Source organism: Carassius carassius, chromosome 42, assembly GCF_963082965.1.
Source record: "Carassius carassius chromosome 42, fCarCar2.1, whole genome shotgun sequence".
NCBI lineage: Eukaryota > Metazoa > Chordata > Actinopteri > Cypriniformes > Cyprinidae > Carassius > Carassius carassius.
In genome coordinates, this window is record NC_081796.1 from 22,654,583 (window position 1) to 22,677,787 (window position 23,205).

At 35.3% G+C, this 23,205-nt stretch overlaps 1 protein-coding gene across 2 annotated transcripts in view; it reads right to left on the bottom strand.

Annotated features, from left to right (window-relative positions):
- LOC132124227 (matrix metalloproteinase-16-like) overlaps positions 1-22,575 on the bottom strand; it is a 70,786-nt gene extending 48,211 nt beyond the window's left edge. Inside the window, exons 1-5 of one of the 2 annotated variants that reach the window (XM_059535147.1) lie at positions 22,127-22,575; positions 8,237-8,385; positions 7,097-7,111; positions 6,604-6,726; positions 1,446-1,750 (exon numbers count right to left, since the gene is read on the bottom strand). In XM_059535147.1, coding sequence (XP_059391130.1) covers positions 1,446-1,750; positions 6,604-6,726; positions 7,097-7,111; positions 8,237-8,385; positions 22,127-22,237 — 703 coding nt within the window. In that variant the 5' untranslated portion in view covers positions 22,238-22,575. The remainder of the gene's footprint in view (positions 1-1,445; positions 1,751-6,603; positions 6,727-7,096; positions 7,112-8,236; positions 8,386-22,126) is intronic. The other variant, XM_059535148.1, reaches the window with a different exon arrangement.
- Between the last annotated feature and the right edge of the window lie 630 nt (positions 22,576-23,205).

The window sequence follows — 23,205 nt, forward strand, 5'->3', positions numbered from 1 at the left end:
AGATGAAAAAAATGTTTTTTATCTTAACCTTGACTTTTGGTTTGAACCTCCAACCTTTTGTTCAAACCGCTTCACCACGATGTCCATAGCAGAAGGAAAGAAGCTGCACAGCTTCACCTATTCACAGTTTTGGAACTAAAGTACAGTGGTTGTGCAAGTAAACAAATTGTTTTCTCACCCTATTCTGTGTATTTCACCTTTATCGTCCCAGACAATCTCTCTTTCTCTCAGCCTAGAATGAGATCAGGAGATTGTTCCTGTTGTGCGGTCTAACTGCTCCCCTTCACACACACACACACACAGTTCCACAGCCCAGCTGTAATGTTCTGTGTCTGTTTCTGAAACCAAGCAGGGTGATAAAAGTAAAAAAGAAGGTAAGAATTTGGAAATAGAGAAAGAAATGTGCAGTTGTCTGTGTAGTTTGTCCCCCTAACCGAGACTAAACATCTTGTGAGCTGTGTCCCCCCCTTATTATACTCCCAAAATCCCCGTCACCTACTGCTTTACACGCTGACTGACCTACTTACAGCTGAACTCCCTGACAAGACAGTGAGACGGTGGAGAGGTAGAGAAGATGTCCACAACCAGCGAGTGGAAGTGTCAGCCCACATGAGGCTTCTGGGAACTGTAATCCCTCGCTGCACGTCAACAAACATAACAACTGTGCCCGGCAACCGATCTCCACCTACTCGACGACAGGCAGGGGACTGATATGACAGAAGCGCAGAAGTGTTGTCTCCTGTAGACTGTGTGCTCTGTGGGTGTTTGTGAGTGTATGCAAGTACACCTATTATAGGATAGATGGCAGAAATGGCAACTATTTGAAATGTGGTGAATGAGAGAGACAGATACTTAAAGGCTACCTACCTATAAAAGCTGGATGGCAAGTGTACTACAAAATATAGAATATCGATAGCTAGGAATGGAGGATGAGAGGGCAGTTAGATTTGAAGGATTGCTTATTTTGGCATATTTTGCTGAGCTGAGTACATTGGGCTGTGTTTGTCAGACTGAGTTTCTTATTTTGTCTGGTCTTGCAGAGACGGACGTCTGATCCACACTGCTGCTTGTTTTGGTCAAGAAATGCCCACCAAGACAGGAATAAGAACATTTATCCATATGTAATAATTACTGATTATTTCACAGAGAGAAAACCTTGCAAAATATACAGGTATGCTGTTGAATATCTAGTTTACTTGATACAAAAGTTCCCTAGAACCAGTTCCCCCCTCAAAATAACAATTGCTTTAAATTTAAAGGAATTTAAGCTGAAATTAACCAAGTACATATACTGTACATAAACATGTAAAACTCCATCATTTTCTAGAGTGGTCCAGAAAAGCAGGGCTTATACAACAAAGTTATTTGCTTTAATGGAGAGAGAGCTGAGATTTATTCTCCAGTAAAGCTGGGTTTATTAGCCACCAATAACCAGGTTTACGTACCGTCATGGTTAGGGTTCCCCAGAGTCCAGGGCTCATCCGAATCGAAGTGTGTGTCTCCTCCAATCCCCGGACCGGGAAAATAGGCATGTGCAAGGAAACCCCCTTCCCCATCGAAGGGGGAGCTATCACCGTGAAAACCTGAGGCGAAAATGATAGTAATATCCACATCTTTCTTGTTGCGCTCCAGGTCGCTGTAGGGCACTGCCTCGAAACGCAGCGGCGTGACGTTCTGCCACACATCGAACGCCCGGCGAATGGCGTTGTGGGTTTCCTCCGCTCCCACCTTAGGCGTGACATTTTTTATACTGGAAAGAGGATAAGATCACAATCAGAAAGTGTGTGTTTTACATACAATGGTCAAATAAATAACTCATGCAAATAAAATATGTATGTGTTGCATATAAATATGAAACACACAGGAAGCTTGACTTGTGATGGAGCTTGACTAATAGAGTTTGCTGGCGACATGATGCTAAACTAATGATCCATCAGAAATAAATCTCTGAGCGTGCTTCTGAAATTAGCGAGGGTGCTCTAGAATCCCACATAAATATGCGTCTGCAATTCCCGAAACTTTACAAAGTGTTTGTGGCCGAAAAACAAAAGTTCTGCATTTTGAATGGATTATAGCCTGGAAAGCTAGCAAAGAGCGCTCCCTTTATAATCACTTCAAAGCTGTCACTCTTTGTTCACTGCGACTTTCACAAATTTCTGTTATGACCAACAATGTGTGATCAATTTATTATTTACATTGTATACAGTATATTATAATGAGAGGATTCGACTGTATACCTCATGGAATAAAAACTGGTGTGTGTTGTAGCATTTAGTTAAAGACAAAACCAGCATATACAGTACGTACTGTCATGAGGATGATGAAAATGTTTTCATTTGAGTAAAGCTTTTAAGTCCCTTTAAGTGTTTTTCTTCATTGAATATGTAATTTATTTGTTTTATTCAACTCAAAAATATTAACCTAATTATACATTAAGTTACTGTAAAATTTAAGGGCTAAGAAAACATTTCTAGGTTAGCACTTCTTAATAGTGTACCATAGATTTATCTTTTTCTTCATTATGCTCATTTTAGTAATTTTGTGGCCAGCCTGCAACAACTTAAAGGGGCAAATCTATTGAAATGAACAGGTAAGTACTTGTGTCAGTGAAAGTACTCAAATCAGTAAAAATATTTTAATGCTTAATTTGCATGAACCTTCCAAATGAACTGATTCACTGGAATAAATCAGATTCTCTGTGCTTCATTTGCAGAGCTGTTATTGTTAACTAAAACTAAAAGTACTAAAACTGTTTTCGGAAATTGAATAAAATACAAAAATGTAACAAAACGTAATTGAAAATTAGAAATGTTGTATCGGGAACTAACTGAAACAAAATAAGTTGGTGTACTAAAATCACTAAAACTGAAATAAAAATATGGCTAAATAGAAATGTTTAAAAAACAAAAACAAATAAAATGACAACATCACATAAGACAATTGCTAAAACTAAAGCTACACTATTATGAAAACTACCAAGCTACTGTTATGCTATTAAGAAATAAAAAACATTGCTTCATGTTATGGTAGTTACCCCTATAAACCTCAATTGTGAAAATATACTTATTGATTTATACTTTTACTTGACAACATTTATGAAACAATTGAGTTGTGAATAAATCATTCTTTTAAGGCAGTTCGATTGAATTGTTTACTGCTTTACATTTTATCTGAACGATTCATTCACAAACCATTCTGAAATCAAAGCAACTTCTCAACTTTCTGATTCACTTTCTTATTCCTATTCTTACACGGACTCTGATGCGTACAGTAAGTATATGCAACTACCTTGACTGTTTCCCATGGGTTACATTGACTTTTTACTTGAGGTACCTTCATGAGGGTATCTTTTCTTAAACAGGTACTTAAGTATGATTAGCAAGTACTTTATACAACATAGTGCTTGTGTCTGTAGTGTATTAACCAAATCTCTCAATCAACTCACTAGCAGCTGTTTTCTCAAATGTGCAGAGGAATTTAAACTGTATTAAAGCCGTGCCTCTTAAAATATTTACAAGACATAATATCTCACGGAAACCTAAGCTCTCTATCTCTATTTCTCTCTCTCATTCCCTCCAGGTGGTGCAGGATTGGGTTTGGATATCATCCGCTTACAGTTGTTCTGTCTGTGAGCGCAAACTATTATATCAACATCTGGCTTCCACTGTTCATGTATTTTTCTTGTCTTTCTCAGCTGTACTTCCCAGAAATCATAATCCTGTCTTTGAACTTCATGACCCTTCAGATATTTATTTTCCTCTTTATGCTTAGATTTTCAGCGTAGCTGCTGTGAAGGCTGCTTGTTAGCTTGTTAGGTGTTTTACAAACCTTCCTGCCATGCTACTCATCTGCAACATACAGAATGGATTCAGTTAAAATAAATCACTGAGAAAAGAAGCATACATTTGCATCAAAACTGGATGCCAGAAAGCACTTGGTTGATGACCAGAGCCAGTATAAATCGTTTCCACAATCTAACTTTATAAAACACAATAAAAATTCACTTTTGCATGTTGAACATAAACGTGTGTTGGCAGTGTGTGTACACAACCACCCTATAATGGTAAGAATCCACCCGTTCCTTTTTTTTTTTTTATCCCCATAAATCATAAGCAGTGTCTTAGAACAAGCAGTTCGCAGAATCTATAAAATGTGATGTCACATTTGCAGGCCCTGCCCACTACTGTTGATGGATACCTCCATATTAGCATAAGCCGCACATAATCCAGCATGTTTATCTGCACACGAAAGCATTCAAAAGCAGCATTCAGAAATATCTTCTTATTAAAGCTATATAAGTTATTCAGTCTGGAGCAGTGAGTGATTTTCTGTTTTTAGTTTATTGTTTGGATCATATTACCAGCATACACAGCAGTATATTACGCTGCTGTCACATACACAAATCTAATATAAACATGTGATTTCTTTCCCCGCTGTTTACTTTTCACAAATATAACTGACTGCGTTTTTGTAACTTATAAACTTGTGTGTATTTAAGAGTTTGTATAAAATTTTTATATAAAATGTTAAAATAATGTTAATAGATATACTGTAGGATCGATTAAAATGTTTTAATATGCCGGCCTAGATTACTTCCAATGAAAGTGTGCTATTTAAATCATATTACATTTATGCATTTAGCCTATGCTTTTATCCATATCAACTTACAAAAGAGGACAAAACCCATGACCTTAAGGTTACAAGTCCGACCCTCTAACCATTAGGCCATGACTACACCCTGTGTTATTAAAATTGTGGCATTACACCATCTAAACCCATGTAAACACAAGAGCTCACACGAAAGAGTCAGTGAATACACAACACCTCGCTTTGCTTTTTCGAGTCTTTTGCTGCCGATATTGAAACTGTCAGTAATGTGAATGACTGTGTGTGTGTCAGTGGTTATGAGAACACAGACTGCTCTGAGACCGACTCAATTAGCCTAGTCTAACACACACACACACACACACACACACACACACACACACACACACACACACACACACACACACACACACACATACACACACAAACACATACAGTGAAGCTATTTGAGCTTGTTATAGCATAAGAATGAGGAGAGGCCTCTGTAGCCTATCTGTTTGTGTGTGTGTGTGTGTGTGTGTGTGTAAGCTCACATGGTATGATCCAGGGTTGGGGGAAGGTGAAGGGTGGTACAGTCTGTGTCAAGACAGAGAGCAGGGAGTGGAGAGGGGAACATCTGCCTACCCATCTGCTCACACACACACACTCAAACTCCTGCCAAAAGCCACCATTCCATTACATAATCTCTCTCTCTCTCTCTCTCTCTCTCTCTCTCTCTCTCTCTCTCTCTCTCTCTCTCAGTAGGCCGTATTGTTTGACTTATATCATATCAGATGCTGGTACAATGGTCTTTTGTAATTTTGTCTTGTCAATCAACTTGCAAAAACACTTTTACTGTACATTAACACACTCATAATAAGAGCATGCTGGGGAGTTTAAAAGCAGAAATGTGAAGCTGGATTTTTTTTGTTTTTTTTTTGTTAAAGCACTTACATGAATTATTCAGTAAGACTGTTTGTTATTTGAGCTGTTCAGCTGTTTAAAGCCTTCTGAGGTGGGACTATGTTTCTAGGTGGATAAACGTCTGCTTATGTTCTACAGTGAAAAGAGTTTGGGGCACTTTTTCTGTCCCAGGTGTCACAAAAATCCACCGACACGATACTGTCAGGAAGATTATGTTGAGGCGAATGTAATGTAGTTATATTTGAATATAGGTCATATATACATAAGCTGTGAGATTATAAAAGAAATACTGCATTTAGGAAAGAGCATCATGTTCGTATAATACATGTCACAACAATACAAAGCACTTGTCACTGAAATTATATAAGAACAATAACTCATATTGTAACAATGTAGGTCAAAAAGACACCTTAACCTTTCAGAAATGTTTCTTAAGCAGCAAATCAGTATATTAGAATTATTTCTGAAGAATCATGTGACACTGAAACTGAAAATTCAGCTTTGCATAACAGGAATACTATTCAAGCAATATAATTTCATAACATAAGTGTTTTTACTAGATTTTGAACCAAATAAATGCAGACTTGGTGAGCATGAAAAACTGGAATGGTAGTGTTATTTGATATACTCTATTTAGCCTTTAAGAGTTTGAATAATTTGGATAATAATTTGGCTTGAATCATTTAGAGCAACTAGATCCTTTAATCAAGTGGTTCGAATGAAGGTTTGTAAAGAGAGAGGGAAAGAGGCCAGCTGGGACAGGGGGAGAGATGAGAGTGTTGGACGGAGTGATTTAGGACGAATGAAGGGACGATGTTTTCAGAGAATATATTTTGAATAAAGTATGTTTATCTTACCCCACTGGCAAAAAAGTTTCTTCTTGATTGAAGCATAAACCTCATAAATTATGTTAGATTTATGCTTAAAAGAAAAGTAAGAAAAGTAAACTTTCTTTAAAATCAGGTCTTAGTTTCTTATGCAATTTTGCTTCTAACAAGCCATCTTATTGTGACGATGTTTACTTTTTTTTTTTTGCATAAATCTCACAGAAATGCACAAAAAAAAATGCATTTCAAGTGTGTTTTTGTAACCCACCTGTATGTGATATGTTTGTGTTGCCATTTCTGCCCAGTGAGAGCGTAACGTCTTTTTCGGACGCTAAATTTCAAGGCACCGCCGAACTGATCTGGCACCCCACATCGTGGCTTCTTCATCCAGCTGAGAGACAAAAAGAAGTGGATTCATTAATATTGCATTACTCCACACTTACACAACACAACAACTTTCATAGATTGTTTAGTATTCAGGAAAAACATCACAAATTTTATGAGGTTTCCAAAATATAAAGTTTACATCATGTCAACCTCATGTAATCGATTTATTAATTCGGTTATCTAGCAGTACTAGGACCACCATGTTCTTCACAATATCAGCCACTTAATCAATTAATATGATACTATGGTTACTGTATTCATAAAACTGACTCCTCTCAACCCCCTTCAGTCACAGTTTACACAGAGAAAGAGAAACAGAGACAGGTTTGGTTTTGAAAGCAAGAAACAAATAACAAGAGAAAAATCAGCCTCACCTTATGGTGATATCACTATGCCGAAGCAAAGAGGAAACAAAAAGATCACATAAGAGTTACGACATCACCATGATCCTAGCAGCCAGATGTAGTACATCAGTGTTTCCCAACCTCTTGCATGCAACCCTTATTGGACCGGCTTGAGTAGCTTTACAATAACACCAAACTAGAAAAATATCTTAAACAAAGGTTCCAAGAGTCATAAAATACCCATTTTTGCTTCACCAAAGAAACAGCACCAAAAGCACTTTTCTCCACTATAAAGAATCTTTTCTGGAATGGAAATATTCCAAGGATGTTAAAAGCTCTTCATGGAAGTATAGATGCCAATTAAGAACCTTTATTTTTTAAGAGTGTGGTTGGAAATCACTGCTGTACATCATATTCAGTATGCATATATATACATACATACATACATTTATCATATCGTGTTTTAGATTTTGAGCAGTGTAAAGGCATTTTTTTAAATAAAATGAGGTACCCTGAAATCTGAAAGGGTGGTTTATGCTGATCAAGCATGTTCAAATTTACATTCATACATTTCGCAGATTATTTTAACCCAAAGTGACATTGCATTCAAGATATAAATCTTAGTCAGGTTAGATGCCATACTGAATTTAATGCAGATGAAAACGAGGCTGCGAGGGATAGATTTTACAATGGCACAAATTGTATAGAAGTCCTAGATCACTTCATTTTCACAACTCACAACTTTCAAAACTGTTTTATGGGGTTTGTTACGTCTGAAAGTTTTTTTCGTCAGCTGAAAAATCAGTATGTTGTTAAACAACAGTACAATTCACTGACTGCAACTTCATTTTCATTCTTGTCAAAAAATTTAAATGACACTACCCTGACTAAGGTCTGTTAAGTCTATATTATCCCTGGGAATTGAACCCATGACCTTGGTATTGCTATAGTGCCAGAACAAGTACAGACACCCCATGATTGAGAACTAAACATGCTGGCAACCCTCTTTGTTGGTCTTTGCAATAGGGTAAACCACCAGGAGGGCACTTATGGGTATTTTGTTGTGCACAGTAAAGAGTTTCTGAGAAGAACAACATCATGTTAAACTTCTGACCCAGAATCAGTCGATTTTGGAGCGAGTGACCGCGTGAGAGTGTAACTGCTACTCACTCAATGGTGTTCTTATCCAGTTCACCGGTGACGTTAAGGCCATAGAGACGCTGCATGGCAGCGATAGCAGACTGCATGGTCTGTTCTGACCGCAGGACGGACATTCTGGGGTCGGTTGGAGGCAGGTAGCCATACCTCTGCAGCCAAGTCTGAGAGAGAGAAAGAGAGAGTTTTTTGTTTAATTATTAAACGTTACTTCTGCGTACACAAGTAATACACAAGTAATATATATATATGTATGTATATGTATATGTATATACAATTGATTTGGAATTTGCAATTCATTTTTAAACACCAAAAAAATGAAAATAGTAATTCTTGTTACTCGAATATGCAATTGTATATGTTTGTGTGTAGTTAAAAATTAATGAACAAAGTAAACATGGTATTTATATTTGTTTATGTATATTTTATCATTAATTACTTTTTTATATATTTTATATTTACATATTCAGGTTTCATATAAATAAGATATTCATATTTACAAAGAAAAACAGTACTTGTTAGTACACAACTTACTGAAATATGCAATGATAAAGATGATTAGTGAAAAAATTATTAGTAAAAAAAGATAAATTATAATATATATATATATATATATATATATATATATATATATATATATATATATATATATATATATATATATATATATATATATATTAAACAATCAGCCAATCAAAGTTTATCTTGCAATAACATTTATATTCAGTTTGAACACAGAAAATACTAGTAATTGTAAATATTTGATAATATAATAAAAAATTTATAATTTATTTGAATTTAATTCAATTTTTTCTTAATATAGTTCATATAACTCATTCTATTTTTCTTGAGAACATTTTTCACAGACTGTACCTGACATATTCTCTTAGAATAGACAGAGTTTTCTGTAGAACCACGGCCGCTGCTACCATTTCTGCCATTAGCAGATTAAAAAGAAGGTTGTGTTTGTTTTGAAGTGGTTTTCTCATTACTGCTGGACAGAAGCAGTAGGAAGTGCTTACACGGATCCTCTGCTGACCCATCTGCTACTTTCAGCCAACAGCCAAATGCATCACAACTCTACAACACTCATCATAACACTGTGAGTAAGTGTGTGTGTGTGTGTGTGTGTGTGTGTGTGTGTGTGTGTGTGTGTGTGTGTGTGTATGACACAGGTATTACAAGGAGAGGGTGACTTATGAGGACATAACCCATGTCCCCATTTTCCAAAACGCTTATAAATCATACAGAATAAGTTTTTTTGAGAAAGTTAAAATGCACAAAGTTTCCTGTGAGGGTTAGGGTAAGGTGTAGGGTTGGTGTAGGGCCATAGAATATACAGTTTGTACAGTATAAAAACCATTACGCCTATGGGATGTCCCCACTTTTCACAAAAACAAACGTGTGTGTGTGTGCGTGCGTGCGTGAATCATCCCATCTCTAGTTGTGCTCAGATCTCTCCTCTAGCTATAAGAACATCCGTGTCCTAATTTGCCCTTTTCTAATCACCTTCACTGGCTGTGTTAAAGAGAAGACCACTAAACACACAAAACTCACACAAAGGGAGGTCAGATCACTGCTGTACATTCAGCTTATTTGGAAACTAAAAAGATATTGAGTTGTGAGTCTCACAAAATCTCCCCAAAACCACAAAAAAATAATAATATTAATAAATAAATAAAAAAAAATCTGAAAGTTGCAATTATTTGTGTCCAAGGGCACATGACCAAAAGACACATCTGACAGAACAGCTCCTGTAGATACAGTTGTTTGGTGTCAAATTTCAACTTCTTTGATCTTGACTTCATAAACTGCTGAATTTGGATTGGCTTTTGATGGTAATTTTAGTTGCTCCGTACAATTAATATTGCTTGGGATTTAAGGTGATTTAAAAGTATCAAAGATTTTACATGACAAATTTCATCTTCTTCGATCCTGTTATTCCAGCTAAAGGGAACGTTCTTAGTACTTAGAGCTAACATTCTGATAAGGTTCTCTAAAAGTTATGAACAAAGTAACGTTAATAGAATGTTAATTCAAATTAAGCTGGTCTATAATAATGTTCTCAAAACATTAGCACAGAAACATTAATGGAACATTTTTCTTCTCAAACATTTTAGTTGGACATTCATCTAACATTTTTTTGTAATGTTACTAATTGTTTCAGCACATTCAGAGAACATTCAAAAGTAATGCTATCATAATGTTTACCAAATAAGATGTAATATTCCCTAAACATTCGTATAACCAAGAAAATATGTTTTAAAAATGTTTTAAAAAAATTAACATTTTGGGATAGCCATAGATGTTGTTCAAAACAACAACACACAGCTGTTTATATTATATATATATATTAGATTTTTTTTATTTGTTATTTTCAGTTTAGGTTTAGTTTACATTTTAGTGTGTATATATATATATATATATATATTGATTTGGGAGAGGCTTATATATATATATATATATATATATATATATATATATATATATATATATATATATATTTTTTTTTTTTTTTTTTTTTGCTACTTCAACTTCTTAATATTTATTTTAGGTTAGTATCCAAAGCAAATAACATCTCATAAGTATTTTAGGTTTAAGTTTTTAATCTAATTAGATTTTATTTTATTTATTATTATTATTTTATAATTTAAAATTTCAATGACCAAAAAACTATTTTTAATCATTTTAGTTTTAGTTAACAATAACAACACTCGGAACAAGAAAATGTCTCTAGAGTTTCAAAATCAGCAATGTCTCAAACTGTGCTCACATTCGCCGAGATAAAAAGTCTGCGATCAAAACTCAGATTTCAATATGAACCTAAACATTTCTCATCAATTTTTTCCAAGACCAAATAATCAAATCTGCTATTCACATTCATTTTAAGTTTTTTAAACTTACTGCATGTCTCATTTGTTTCTCTTTTTTCTCTCTATAAATGAATTTTAGTATAATGTCCATACTTGAATGAAGAACTTAATTAGATTTACTGAGCTCTGAAAGAGCAATATCTGATTTAGGGTCAGATAAAATATCTATAACACATATAGACCTGCCAATTAGGCGATTTCTTTCAGAAATTCCTCACAGAATTCCTACTGGTTAACCTTCACCCCAGCTGATGGCGCGTCTGGTCAAGAAAGTGTAGCGCTGTACTAAAATATCCTGTATTTGCATTCATTTATCATATGTTTTGACACTGATTTGTTATCTTCAGATGTTTTCCCCTGCAACTGAATTTGATGTTGGAATGGGATCCAAGGGGATCTATGGTGGTTCGGGTTTACAGACAAATATTTTATGAGGTGTTGCATAATGTACAGACCTGAAGTGAGTGAGGAAATCAAACCAAAGCAGCAAATGTGTCACATTTTTGTAGGCGGCATTGTGCAGAGGTACTATTTTTCGATTGCACAACTTAATGCAGTTACTTCTGCCCAGTGTCTACACCAAACAGTTCACATTCCTTTATTTGTTTAGGGTGCCGAGGGACATTTTTGTCCAGAAAGAAGAATGACAAACTGTTTTTAAGCTTTGTTTCAAAACCTAAACCAAACCCCAAAGGTTGCAAAAGACCTCAAATCCTGGCAAAAACCATGGGTATAAACAAACACAGTGAACCTCAACTTAATCTGTGGGAGGTATGGTGCATTATTGCGTTAAGAATTGGCAAGGTTTTAGACATGTTGTATTATTTAAACCAGTAACCTTAAAAACCAATGTAAACTCTATTGAAATCCTTTCTTTTTTTCAGTTCTGTTTAGTTCCAGTAGTGGAACAGAAATTACAAACTACTGAACTTGTAAACAATGGCTAAATAGCTTATTTGGGTAGACATTATTTTCCTGACTCTTGTAGTGGACACAAACAAGATTAGAGAAATATTGTGAATTATTATTATGATTATTAATACATGCATGTTTAAAGTAAAAACAATTCATGCCATTCCATTTATTTGTTTTACAGATTTTGACATAATTATTTTTATATTCTGCTTTCTGAAGTCTGTTTTTAGAGGCAAGATTAGATAAAATTTTGCATAATTATTAAGAATATAATAAAATATTTAAAGCTTATTTTAATGCAATTTAATTTAATTTATTTTACAGAATTTGACAAATTATTATTATATAACAGAAAATGTATTATTTAAAATATTTCATTTTATTTTTTATTTAAATTGCTATATAATTTTGTTTACCATTTTGGACAGAATCACTTTTGCATTATGCTTTGTAGACTTGTCGGAAATTATGTGATTAATCATAATTTTTGTATCTGATGAGCCATCAGCTTTTTTCAGTCATCCCAAGATGAACTGCACCGCTCTCATGCCTCAATATGAGATTCATAGTATACTAGCTGGCATCTAAACATCCAAATATAATTAGCCAGGAAGAAGAAACCTCTGGAAAGAGGAAAGGGGAAGTATAAGGCATTTGGCTCTTTAGGGTTTATCCTTTGTTTTCCCTGTGTCTAAACTCACTTCTTCTTTCAGCTTTCCTGTGATATATGCTCTCTTTTAAATGCTCATGATAGACAGCTGAGCTCCGAACAGCAGGTCAGTGTTTTCTAACACCTCTCTGTCAATCACTTCATATCACTTCAGAAACAAATTTAATACAGTAAAGACAGATAAATTCACGTTATTTAAGTAGAAAAATTATCAGAAAAGGTCTCCTCTGAGCTATGGACTATCCAGTGATGTGTTGGCAGGTGTATGACTTACACATTTAAATATATCTATTCTACGTGAGTGTGCCTTTAAGACAGGAAAGAGGTTTTGCGAGGAATGAAGTTACCCCAGGGGACCTTTAGAGGGAGAGAGAGTGTTCTGAGGTGCTTTTGGATTTGGGAACACTTACCCTGTTTGGTGCAGCTTCAAAAAAATTTAGACCATTAAAAACCACAATCTGGATACAAGATACATTGGCTCCTTGGACGTGGATTACGTGCCAAATGAACAAAGGGCTTTGGGCCTGCATGTGTATGTTGGTGATATTGACATTTCTTTATTTTGCATATGCTGTTGTCAAAAGCACTTTACTGTACTTTTGTTTTGTTTTGTTTTTTAAATCAAGTGTCTTGCTGAAAGACACTTTGAGCTACAAGCTTTAAGTTAGAAGCCCAAATATTTAATCATTTAGCCTTTCATTCCTTATTATTTATTTATTTATTTTTGCTGAAAACTGTTAGCTAACTATTGTTTCTTTGTTTATTTTCTGGAAGTATGTGAGCTGCTTGCTGTCTTCTCCCTCAAAGGCACTTTTTTCATAAGCCATTCACATGAGCCGTAAATTTCATATGACTAATATTTAGAAAAATGATCCCTGGAATTCCTATTTTGTAGTATTGCACACTCTTAGCCTAAAAAAATATTGGTCACTATAGCAGAATATCTATAATATAATTAAATAATATATATGTGATTACACATCGCTTGCAAATGTTTGAATTTGTCAGAATGCACAATTATTATTATTTTTTTATAGTACATAGTATAAACTGTAATTTTTAGTACAGTATGGTAGTATTCTGTTTTGAACATAACAGTATTATTTTAGTAGGGATGTCCCGATCAGGTTTTTTTGTCCTCGAGTCCGAGTCCGAGGCATTTGATTTTGAGTATCTGCCGATACCGAGTCCCGATCCGATACTTCTATAATTCATAAAAAAAGAATAAAGAAGAGCGAAAAAACAGATCCAGGATCTTCAATAAATAACATTTTGAAATATATTCAAATATAAAACAGCTATTTTAAATAGGCTAGTAAAAATATTTCAAAATCTTACTGTTTTGCTGTACTTTGGATCAAATAAATGCAGGCTTGGTGAATAGAAGGGACTTCTTAAAAAAAAAAAAAAAACCTTAACAAGCTTACGGTTCAAAAACTTCTGACTGGTAGTATAGGCAACTTTATTTTTCTCTAATTTCTAGCTTTTAATTGGCTTAGAAATCTATAAATGCTGGACAATAACAAATAATAATGATTTGTTTATATACTACAAACACTGTTTATCACATAATAATGCAGAATAGTTTCTATACTGTAATAAATACTATGTCAATCAGCACTGCATTGTTCATACTTTATTTATCACCTGCTGGAGATGACTTGAAGAACAATTTATTGTCGTGATCTTATATTAATGTCTTCGTGTTTGCATAAGTTTCTGTTTTCCTGTGCGCACCACAGCATAGCTGGACGCTTTTGTCCATATTAGGAAATTCCTGATATCAGCGCGAGAGCGCGCTCCGGCTTCGAGTATGAATGAAACACACACTGCATGAGAGTTTAGCGCTCTGTGATGTTCATCTCGCTGTATCCTGGGTCCGAATGAAATATCAGGTCATGCGCAAACTATCATGTCTCTTTGAGTTTGAATCTATATTTATTCACACCAGCTCTTGAAAACAAAGTGATGTCATGCCGCACGCGTTGCTGTTTCTGTGTGGAGTCAAAAGGGTCTAACTCTGTGCCACCGCATAACAAAAGATGTGTTAAAAATTAATGAGAATACATATATATATATATATATATATATATATATATATATATATATATATATCCGAGTCCTGATCGGGAGGTAACGTCCGATTCCGATCGAGTCTGAAACCACGCGATCGGGCCCGATTTCCGATCACGTGATCGGATCTGGACATCCCTATATTTTAGTATTATTTAGCCTATATACTGGTATAGCATTTATTTATACTTTAAATTGCGATTTAATTAGTATTTTTTATTTTAATGTTAGTTTTATATTTTTTTAGTCATTTTGAGTAATTTTTATTATTATTTTAAAATATTTACATTTATCTTTAAATTATTTTTTTTATAAAAAAATTAATTAATTAATTAATTATTTTTAGTACTTTTTATTTAATTTCAGTTAGTTGCCAAATCAGTATTTTTATATTTTACACAAACTTAATAATTTTAGTTTTAGTTATAAAACTATAAAATAACAACAGTTCTAAAATAACCACATTGAACTCCAAAAAGGTCAACCAACATTGCACATGATATGATTTAGGCCGTGCAGACCTGATGCTGCTCTCTGATTGCTGAACCAATCCACTGAACTTTCAAAGCTGATGTGCTTCATGGATCACTAGCTAATAAGCCAAACAAGGCCTAATTAGCCTCATAGAAACATCAAAGCTGAACCCCCTAAAGGCCGTCCAAGCACTTCATTAGCAATGAAACACCCTCAGAGAGAAGATCTGACCATGGCAACACATGCAGATGGAGTATAGATCACAGATAAATAAGTGACTGTTGAGTTTGGCTAGTCAAACATAACTTCAGATTCCATCCTCTGAAATCCATTGTGCATCTTTAAAAGTTTTGACATTTGGATCGGTGGTGCTTTCAAAACCTTTTTTATTTAAGAATCTCGACCTGCCCAACAACAGCAGTTTGGGGTGTGGCTACGTTTTGTTTTACCAATGACAGACAAGGAAACCTGTTTGAAAACAGTCACTACTTTTTTTTAATTCCAAGTGAAATTAGAACTTCAAACTTTTCCACAATATTAGAATTGATCATAACGGCTCGTTCAGAAAGCTTTACAAGACTCGTGGATTTTAGTATGTGATTTAACCTTCATCCCAGCATGCAATTTAAGTTGCCAAAACTATTTTGCTGCCTCTCTCTCTCTCTCTCTCTCTCTCTCTCTCTCTCTCTCTCTCTATATATATATATATATATACATATATATGTGTGTGTTTCTAAGCATATAGCTTAGCTTATATTAAAAACTGACCTTTCACACAATGGTGCTTAACTGCTGTCTGTTTTAGTTGAGCTGTGACACCAGACACATGGGATCTCTTGCATCCCTTGTGCTTAAGTGAGTGTAAGTGTGTGTGGGTAAAGGCTATTGCTCTCTGGTATCGGTTTTCACACACACTTAATTATTCATCCGGATACCAAACCATCATATCACACATGGGATCTCCATGGCTACCCCCTCCGTCTCATGCCCTCCATCAACCGCTGCCGACTGTTTTGGCCAAATGTCAGAGAATGTCACAGTTCTCTAACAGATCTAGCAAGCTTTTAACCTCTCAACCCAGTTCCAAATAAAACATTTTCATTCATTCGCAGTTCATTCCCTCCAGAGAGAGCTTTGTGCTTGTTGCTACATTCAGAATAGAGTACTAGCATAATGCATATCACTCAGTATGCAACAAATCTTATGGTATCCTAAATTGTTGTTTATTATGTTGCAGATTTAATTCAGTGACTGCAATCATTTTGCATTTTTAATCCAATTTGGTGTGAAAACAAATTTTTAGAAGATGAATGAAACATTATTTAGATGTAAACATTTTGGGTTTTGCTACTATTCCATTTATCAACAATTGAAATGGAAGGTCAAGTACATTGCATTGGACAATACAGTATTTTCACAATATTTCAGTGTACTACACATATTTCTTATTATGATAATATAGTTGTGCTGCTTAATATTTAATATGATGTTTAATACTTATTATAAACTATAATGTCCTGGCAGAAAATTTCCAATATATTTTTTTTCTTATAGTGTAGAAAGTTTAAAAGAAGTTCATTTGAAATATAAATCTTTACTGTCACTTTTGATCCATTCAATGTGTAACATCTGAACAGTAGTGTATATAAGATTTACAAAAAATTCAGGAAACCATCATTGCAGAGTAATCAGAATTTACATTAATATATAAAAAAACTGTGTGTGTGTATCTAATATGAAAATATATTATATTACAATATTCATACTATTTTAAAATATGGGGAGAAATCTGTCTGTTTTCTTGAGATCTGCCATTCACAAATTTGATTGTATTATTTGTTTTATATTTTATAATTTAATATATACTGTATTTATATATTTAATAGTCAGTGTCTGTGCCATGTAGAAGTGAACTTGGCATCAAGTCAGCACTGGATTGAGCTGCATGGCCATTTTTACAGGTCCCTATGGTATCAACAGAAAACCCCAAAGATCTCAAGAGAGCCAATGGTGTCATGTGCGTCTGTTCAACAACAGCAATCACCCGTGCCATTAAAGATTGAAGAGCAACAGTCTCTTTCAGCACACCAGTATTATGCCAAGGAAAACAGCAAGAGACGGCGCAAGTGAGACAAAAAAGAAACAAAATAACGTCCGGAGAGAAAGAAAGCTAGAAATAGACATTGCATACAGAGAGAACCATGTATTTGGGTTACGCTGGAGCACTTGGTTCTTGCAGGACAGATTAACAGATGGATGTGTCGTCCCCTCCACTGTGAATATCTGCTCGCCCTAAAGATCCAAACTGGCATCAGAGAGATCATGTGTGAACGCAACATGCTACATGAAGCTCAGAGCACTACAATCTCACCTGGAAATGCATACGATGACACAATGTATGAACAAACATGCAAACACATAGGATGACATTGTGCATAAATGCAAGAACTGTTAACAAATAAGAGTTAGTGAAAGGTCAACAATCTGCTAATGTCCCCAGTAGGCCTCAAGACAGAAAGTGGCACTCATAAACACTACAAAAGCATATAAACACAGATGGAAAGATGAAGGGAGCATTCTAATAAACATTTGAACCTCTGTTCATTCATGAGCTGCCAAAAGAAACTTTAATGTTGTAGTCAGGAACAGTACAACATTCGGGCAGTAAGAAAGACAGAACTGAACCCATTCAGTTGGGCCATCATCATCAGGATGCAACCTCACTGCCTCTAGTACACATATGAGTTCAAGCGAAGGGCTTATGTATGGAGTCAAAATAATGCTGCATATATACGCAAAAAAATAAAGTTTTGCAAAAGAAAATAAAGTTTTTCAAACGAAAATTGAAGTATTGAGAAAAATAAATGTGCGTATGCGGCATTATTTTGACTCCATACTTATGGGATGGGTTGCACATTGCATTGAGAGGCGAGCGTGAGAGAATATGTATGTATTATATGTGCATGTGGCTTGTATGAGTGTGACAAAACCAAAAGCGTGGCTTTGAATAGTGTGATTTTGCACCTGATGCTTAGAGCAGTTTTGCTAAATGTAGGCCTAATATGACCCATTCAACCCAAAAACACTGGCATACAATTAAGGCTAGGTCAAGGAAGGATTGTCAGGTATGAGAACTTTAGATCGAACCAATTTTTCAAAGTAGCATCAGTTTCTATTCAATTCCTCTAACTGAATCAGTTAAAACACTCAATTTCTATGAATCTGTTAACTCGGATTCAGTGATTCATTTGCATCATCACTCAAAAGTGTTCATGGAAGTCTAACATAGTATTTTTTTAACCCCAAAACACTGGCTAAGATAGTTATTTTTATTGGGGTCAATTTGGAGTAAATGCATATATGTGTGTGTGTGTGTGTGTGTGTGTATATATATATATATATATATATATATATATATTACAGATTTTAAAGCTATATCACTCAGTCCTATACTTCCAGTGTATGCAGAATAGCTATGACAGTAAAAATAACATTCGCTCTTGTTTTAACAATAACATTAACAAAATGAAAGAAACTGCAACAGAAAGACAGAGGCTGAACTCTATCTGACTCCTATTCACACACACATCATGTTATATGAAGTGACAAACATCATCCAAACATGTCATTCTGGAGAGAACACACCTTTGTTGGAGAGGTGTGACAGAGCTTTATCTGTTCACAGTGATGTTTTTTGTAGACTGACAGATCTGTTGCTATTTTACAGCTTGCTGCATGCGTTTTCGCAAGACGTGATGACTTAAATCTATACAACGAATGAAATAACGCCTCCATAATCCAAACGATTTATATAAATACAACTTTTTCCATTTAATAAATCTTACTTTTTAATTAAAAAATAAATCAGTTGTGTCCCCCAGGAGATAATTCCTCAGCTGGTTCTGGGAGGCCATTCTTCACCTGAAAGCCTCGTAAAGACCTCCAGAGAGCAATATGTATGGAGAGCTCGAGAACTGCCAAGAAAAGATTACATGTCCATTGTCAGCTTTTAATAATTCGGCTTTCTGAAAGACCAAATAGTTTGTCAATGGTTTCTTTTTTAACACACCTCACTGTCTTTGCTGCACACTAGTTAAATCCCTCTTTTGTCTGTCTGTCACACACTATTAATAATGTCTCTCTCCAAAACACACACCCACAGAGACAGAAAGCGAGCAAGAGAGAGAGACCTTCTCAATGGAACTGAGAGTGTGTATACTGTAGGTCAGAATAGATATTGAACCATAACACAATAAAACTAGTTTAATGTGTCTGGTTAAACAGTGTTAATCATGTGGAACTGCTAGGAAGGCAGGAAATTAAGGTGATGCTGTGGCCCAGTGACCAATCAGCTCCTGAGCTCAGTCCAACAGAGACGGTCATAATGTCATCTCCATCAAAACCTGGACAGATTTAGGTTAAACTACAGATCTGTCATTTAGAAAGACAGAGACTAGTCCTATCCCTTTAAAGCCAATGTGTTTGTGTGCACAGGAAGCTACCAATATAACCCTCTGCCACTGCCACACCAGCAGAGCATATAAGCCAAACCGCACCAATAAACTTCAATGTTTTACATCAGAGTCCTTTTATAACATCAGACAAGTGGAAAATGATTTCTGTCTGTCTCCTTGATGCTCTTTTACCCTGGCAGATTGAATGTAGATTCACAAAAGACTTTCTCAAAGAGACCATTCACCTAAAATCAAAGATCCGCCATCGTTTACTTGCCATCATGTAGTTCCAAACTTGTTTTGGAACGCAAAAGAAGATATTGTGGAGAATGTCGAGATCTAAAAACATTGCACCATTGGCTTTCATTGTATGGGCAACTTTTGTGTACAGTCTATTGGTTTTAGTGAGTAAATGATGACTGAATTATTTTTTTTAGTGAACTATCCCTAGTTTCTGCAGCAATGCCAAAGGAGAACAATTTCTTTTATTCTTAAAAAATAAAGGTTCTTTATTGGCATCTATGGCTCCATGAAGAACCTTTAACATCCGTGGAAACTTTCCATTGCATTGGTTCTTTATGTTGGGGAAAAAGGTTCTACAGATTATTGAAATGCTCAAAAAATGGTTCTTTGAAGAACTGGTCCCTTAAAGGTTCTTTGGAGAACCAAGAATGGTTCTTCTCTAGCATGGCTGTGAAACCACCCCCCCCCCCTCGCCCCCCTTTTTTTTTGGAAGCTTTATTTTTAAGAGTGTACACTTTAAAATAAACTGCCATCTATGGTTCCACAAAGAACATTTAACATCCATAGAACCTATCCAATTTACAAAATGTTCTTTATAGTGGAAATGGTTCGAGGAACTTAAAAACGGTTAAGTAAGAGTGTAGAATGCAATAAGGGTAATAACATTACAGTATGAAGACCATTTTAATAATCTGAAGAACCCTTTTCCAGTATCCTTTTGTAGAATGGAAAGTTTCCATGGATGTTAAAGGTTCTTCATGGAACCAAGTGCTGATAAAGAACCTTTATTTCTAAGAAGAAATCCAAGTCAGTCAAGTGAAGAAGTTCGGATCAAGTTGATTTGATTCATTTACTCTGTATTCTGCTTGGCTTCTCACTGAGCTGTCTCAAAATACGTCGTTATACAATGGGATGCTTAAATACATGGTGACTGGGGACTTTAAAGTACACGGTTCTGTAAAATGTCATGGAATTGTTGCTGTCCTGAGAAAGCCTCTAATCTCAAAGGGTCTAAAATAGCAGTCTTCCGAGAGACAGAAAGAATAACGGTTGTCAGGATGAAAATTGAAAGCGTCTCAAGCTATTGTTTGCTTTGCCGCAGATTTTAGGCTCCTTAAAGACATAAAGAGCATCTGACACAGCTGTCAAGCTCATAAACAGACAGTCTGCCTCTGCAACTCCATCCAGCTCTTGAGGAGAAAAACTTTATCCTGAACACACTTCACTATTCCAAACAACACAAACAACTTTCTCATTCGAGCATAACTTCTGACCGACTGTAAATTCACAGCGGACTTTTATAATGTTGGCACGTTTCAAAGGCAAAAGCTTTCTTTGCAGCTTTGCATGAAATGCCCCTGCACTTCTAATAAAAATGAAAATCTGAACTGTAACAGCATGTTTACCGCTACAATGTTTAGGCTGTAATGACAGGTTGACTTCTTTGGTTACTGGCCGGATATCAAGTCATGTCGAGTTGATTTATTCCACCCTTTGGTGAATCAGATTGTGCCAACTGAACAAAGCTCAGTGTGTGTGTGCGTGTGTGTGTGTCCAAAACAGCAGGAAAAGAAAACATGCAAGCTTTTTGGACCAGAATTATAGAAGTGTATGGACTAAAGTCCTCTTTCCTCTGAAGCAACACTTATTGTCTCACATAATAAGTCATGGGTGCAACTTAACAAGCACTTCACTATGTTTTTTAATTAATTAGCCTAGCTATATAAGCAGCAACAGCATGTTATGAGTAAATATAATGCATGACAATAGTGTTAATATTCACAGAAGTAAATTTGCCTCACAACATGAGTCGCATGCTGCTTTTTATTTACCAAGCAACTGCATTGTAACTTGAACACTAATTTAGACTGTGATCCCTTTTATCGCAATACATCAGCATTTTATCATTGATTTCATTAATAAATTGCTGCATAAATCTTCGATCTTGTTGTAATCCATAATAGTATAGGCTACGTTCACCAAGTCTCAGAAATAACAATGCAAGCCATCCATTCGCATTCTGTAGCATTGTTGTCATTTGATAAACTTTCATTTGTTGTGTTATAGAGAGATTAGACGTGCAAAACTGGAATCGGTGAAGTGCATTATTAGTTTGCATACAAGATGGCTCAATCCAGAGCAGTTATACGTGTGTACAGAGATGTGAGTAAATTCAACATCGTCTCTTCTGTGGATCTCTTACCTCCACACTGAATTGCTGCTCCTCACCGTCCACAGCACATAAAATCCACAGCAAGAACTGCGCGCACAAGCAATTCAACCCTCTTCTATTATGCAGTGTAAACAAAACCATAATGACCCGTATTTATTCGTTTGGGCTGCTTTTATTAATAGTCAATATAAAAAGCAAAGAACAAAAGAAGGAATAAATCCCCTGGTCTCAGTGGGTTGGAAACATTAGAAGCAGACAAACAGTCGTCACGTCGAGAGATATAATAATAATGATATCATATCACTCCGGGAGGCTCTGATCCCGTTGTTTGCTGCTTCAGAGTTCGTCTCTTCTTTGTCTCCCGGAGGCGCAGATGTGATGAGGATGATGATGCTTAGATAAGTCACATTTAGTTGTGCTGCTCCTCTTCTGCTGAGCGCGATGGACTTCGAGTTTTCAACCATACCTCTCCCTTCTGCGCATGCGCACTGTGCTCCGCTCTCAATCCCACCTCAGCGGAGAACCCAGGGAGAGCAACGTCACGGAATCCTAGATCAGAAACCCAACACCAAACTGGAGTAAATAAACAGCTACTGTACTGTACTGTAATAATAACAATAATAATATTAATAATAACAAACTAAATTCTCAAATCTACCACCATATATGCTATATATACTATGTTTCAGTAGAAAACATAGGCCTGTATAGAATTATATATATATATATATAATACACACATGCAATTTATACGTAATGGTTCTATTTACTCGTTGTTCTTTTGCATTAATGTTAATGTAAGTAAAATAGTTTAGCAATAATTAGTACAATAAAAGTAGTATATATTTATATTAGTTTAAATAATAAAAAAGAATGCATAATGTTTATATTTATTTATTTATTTATTTATTTGCCTTCTTGGATGCCTTATAATATGCAGTGTACCGTTCATGTCCACTAGAGGGCATCTCTCATGTTCTCTTACTGTATAAAAACTTGGGACTTTTCAATTTCCTCACATATTTTTTATATACGTACATCAAAGTCTTCCCAGCTGTATGTTTGTTTGTTTTTGCATTTGTCAGCTGCAACAGTCAGGCTTCTCTGAG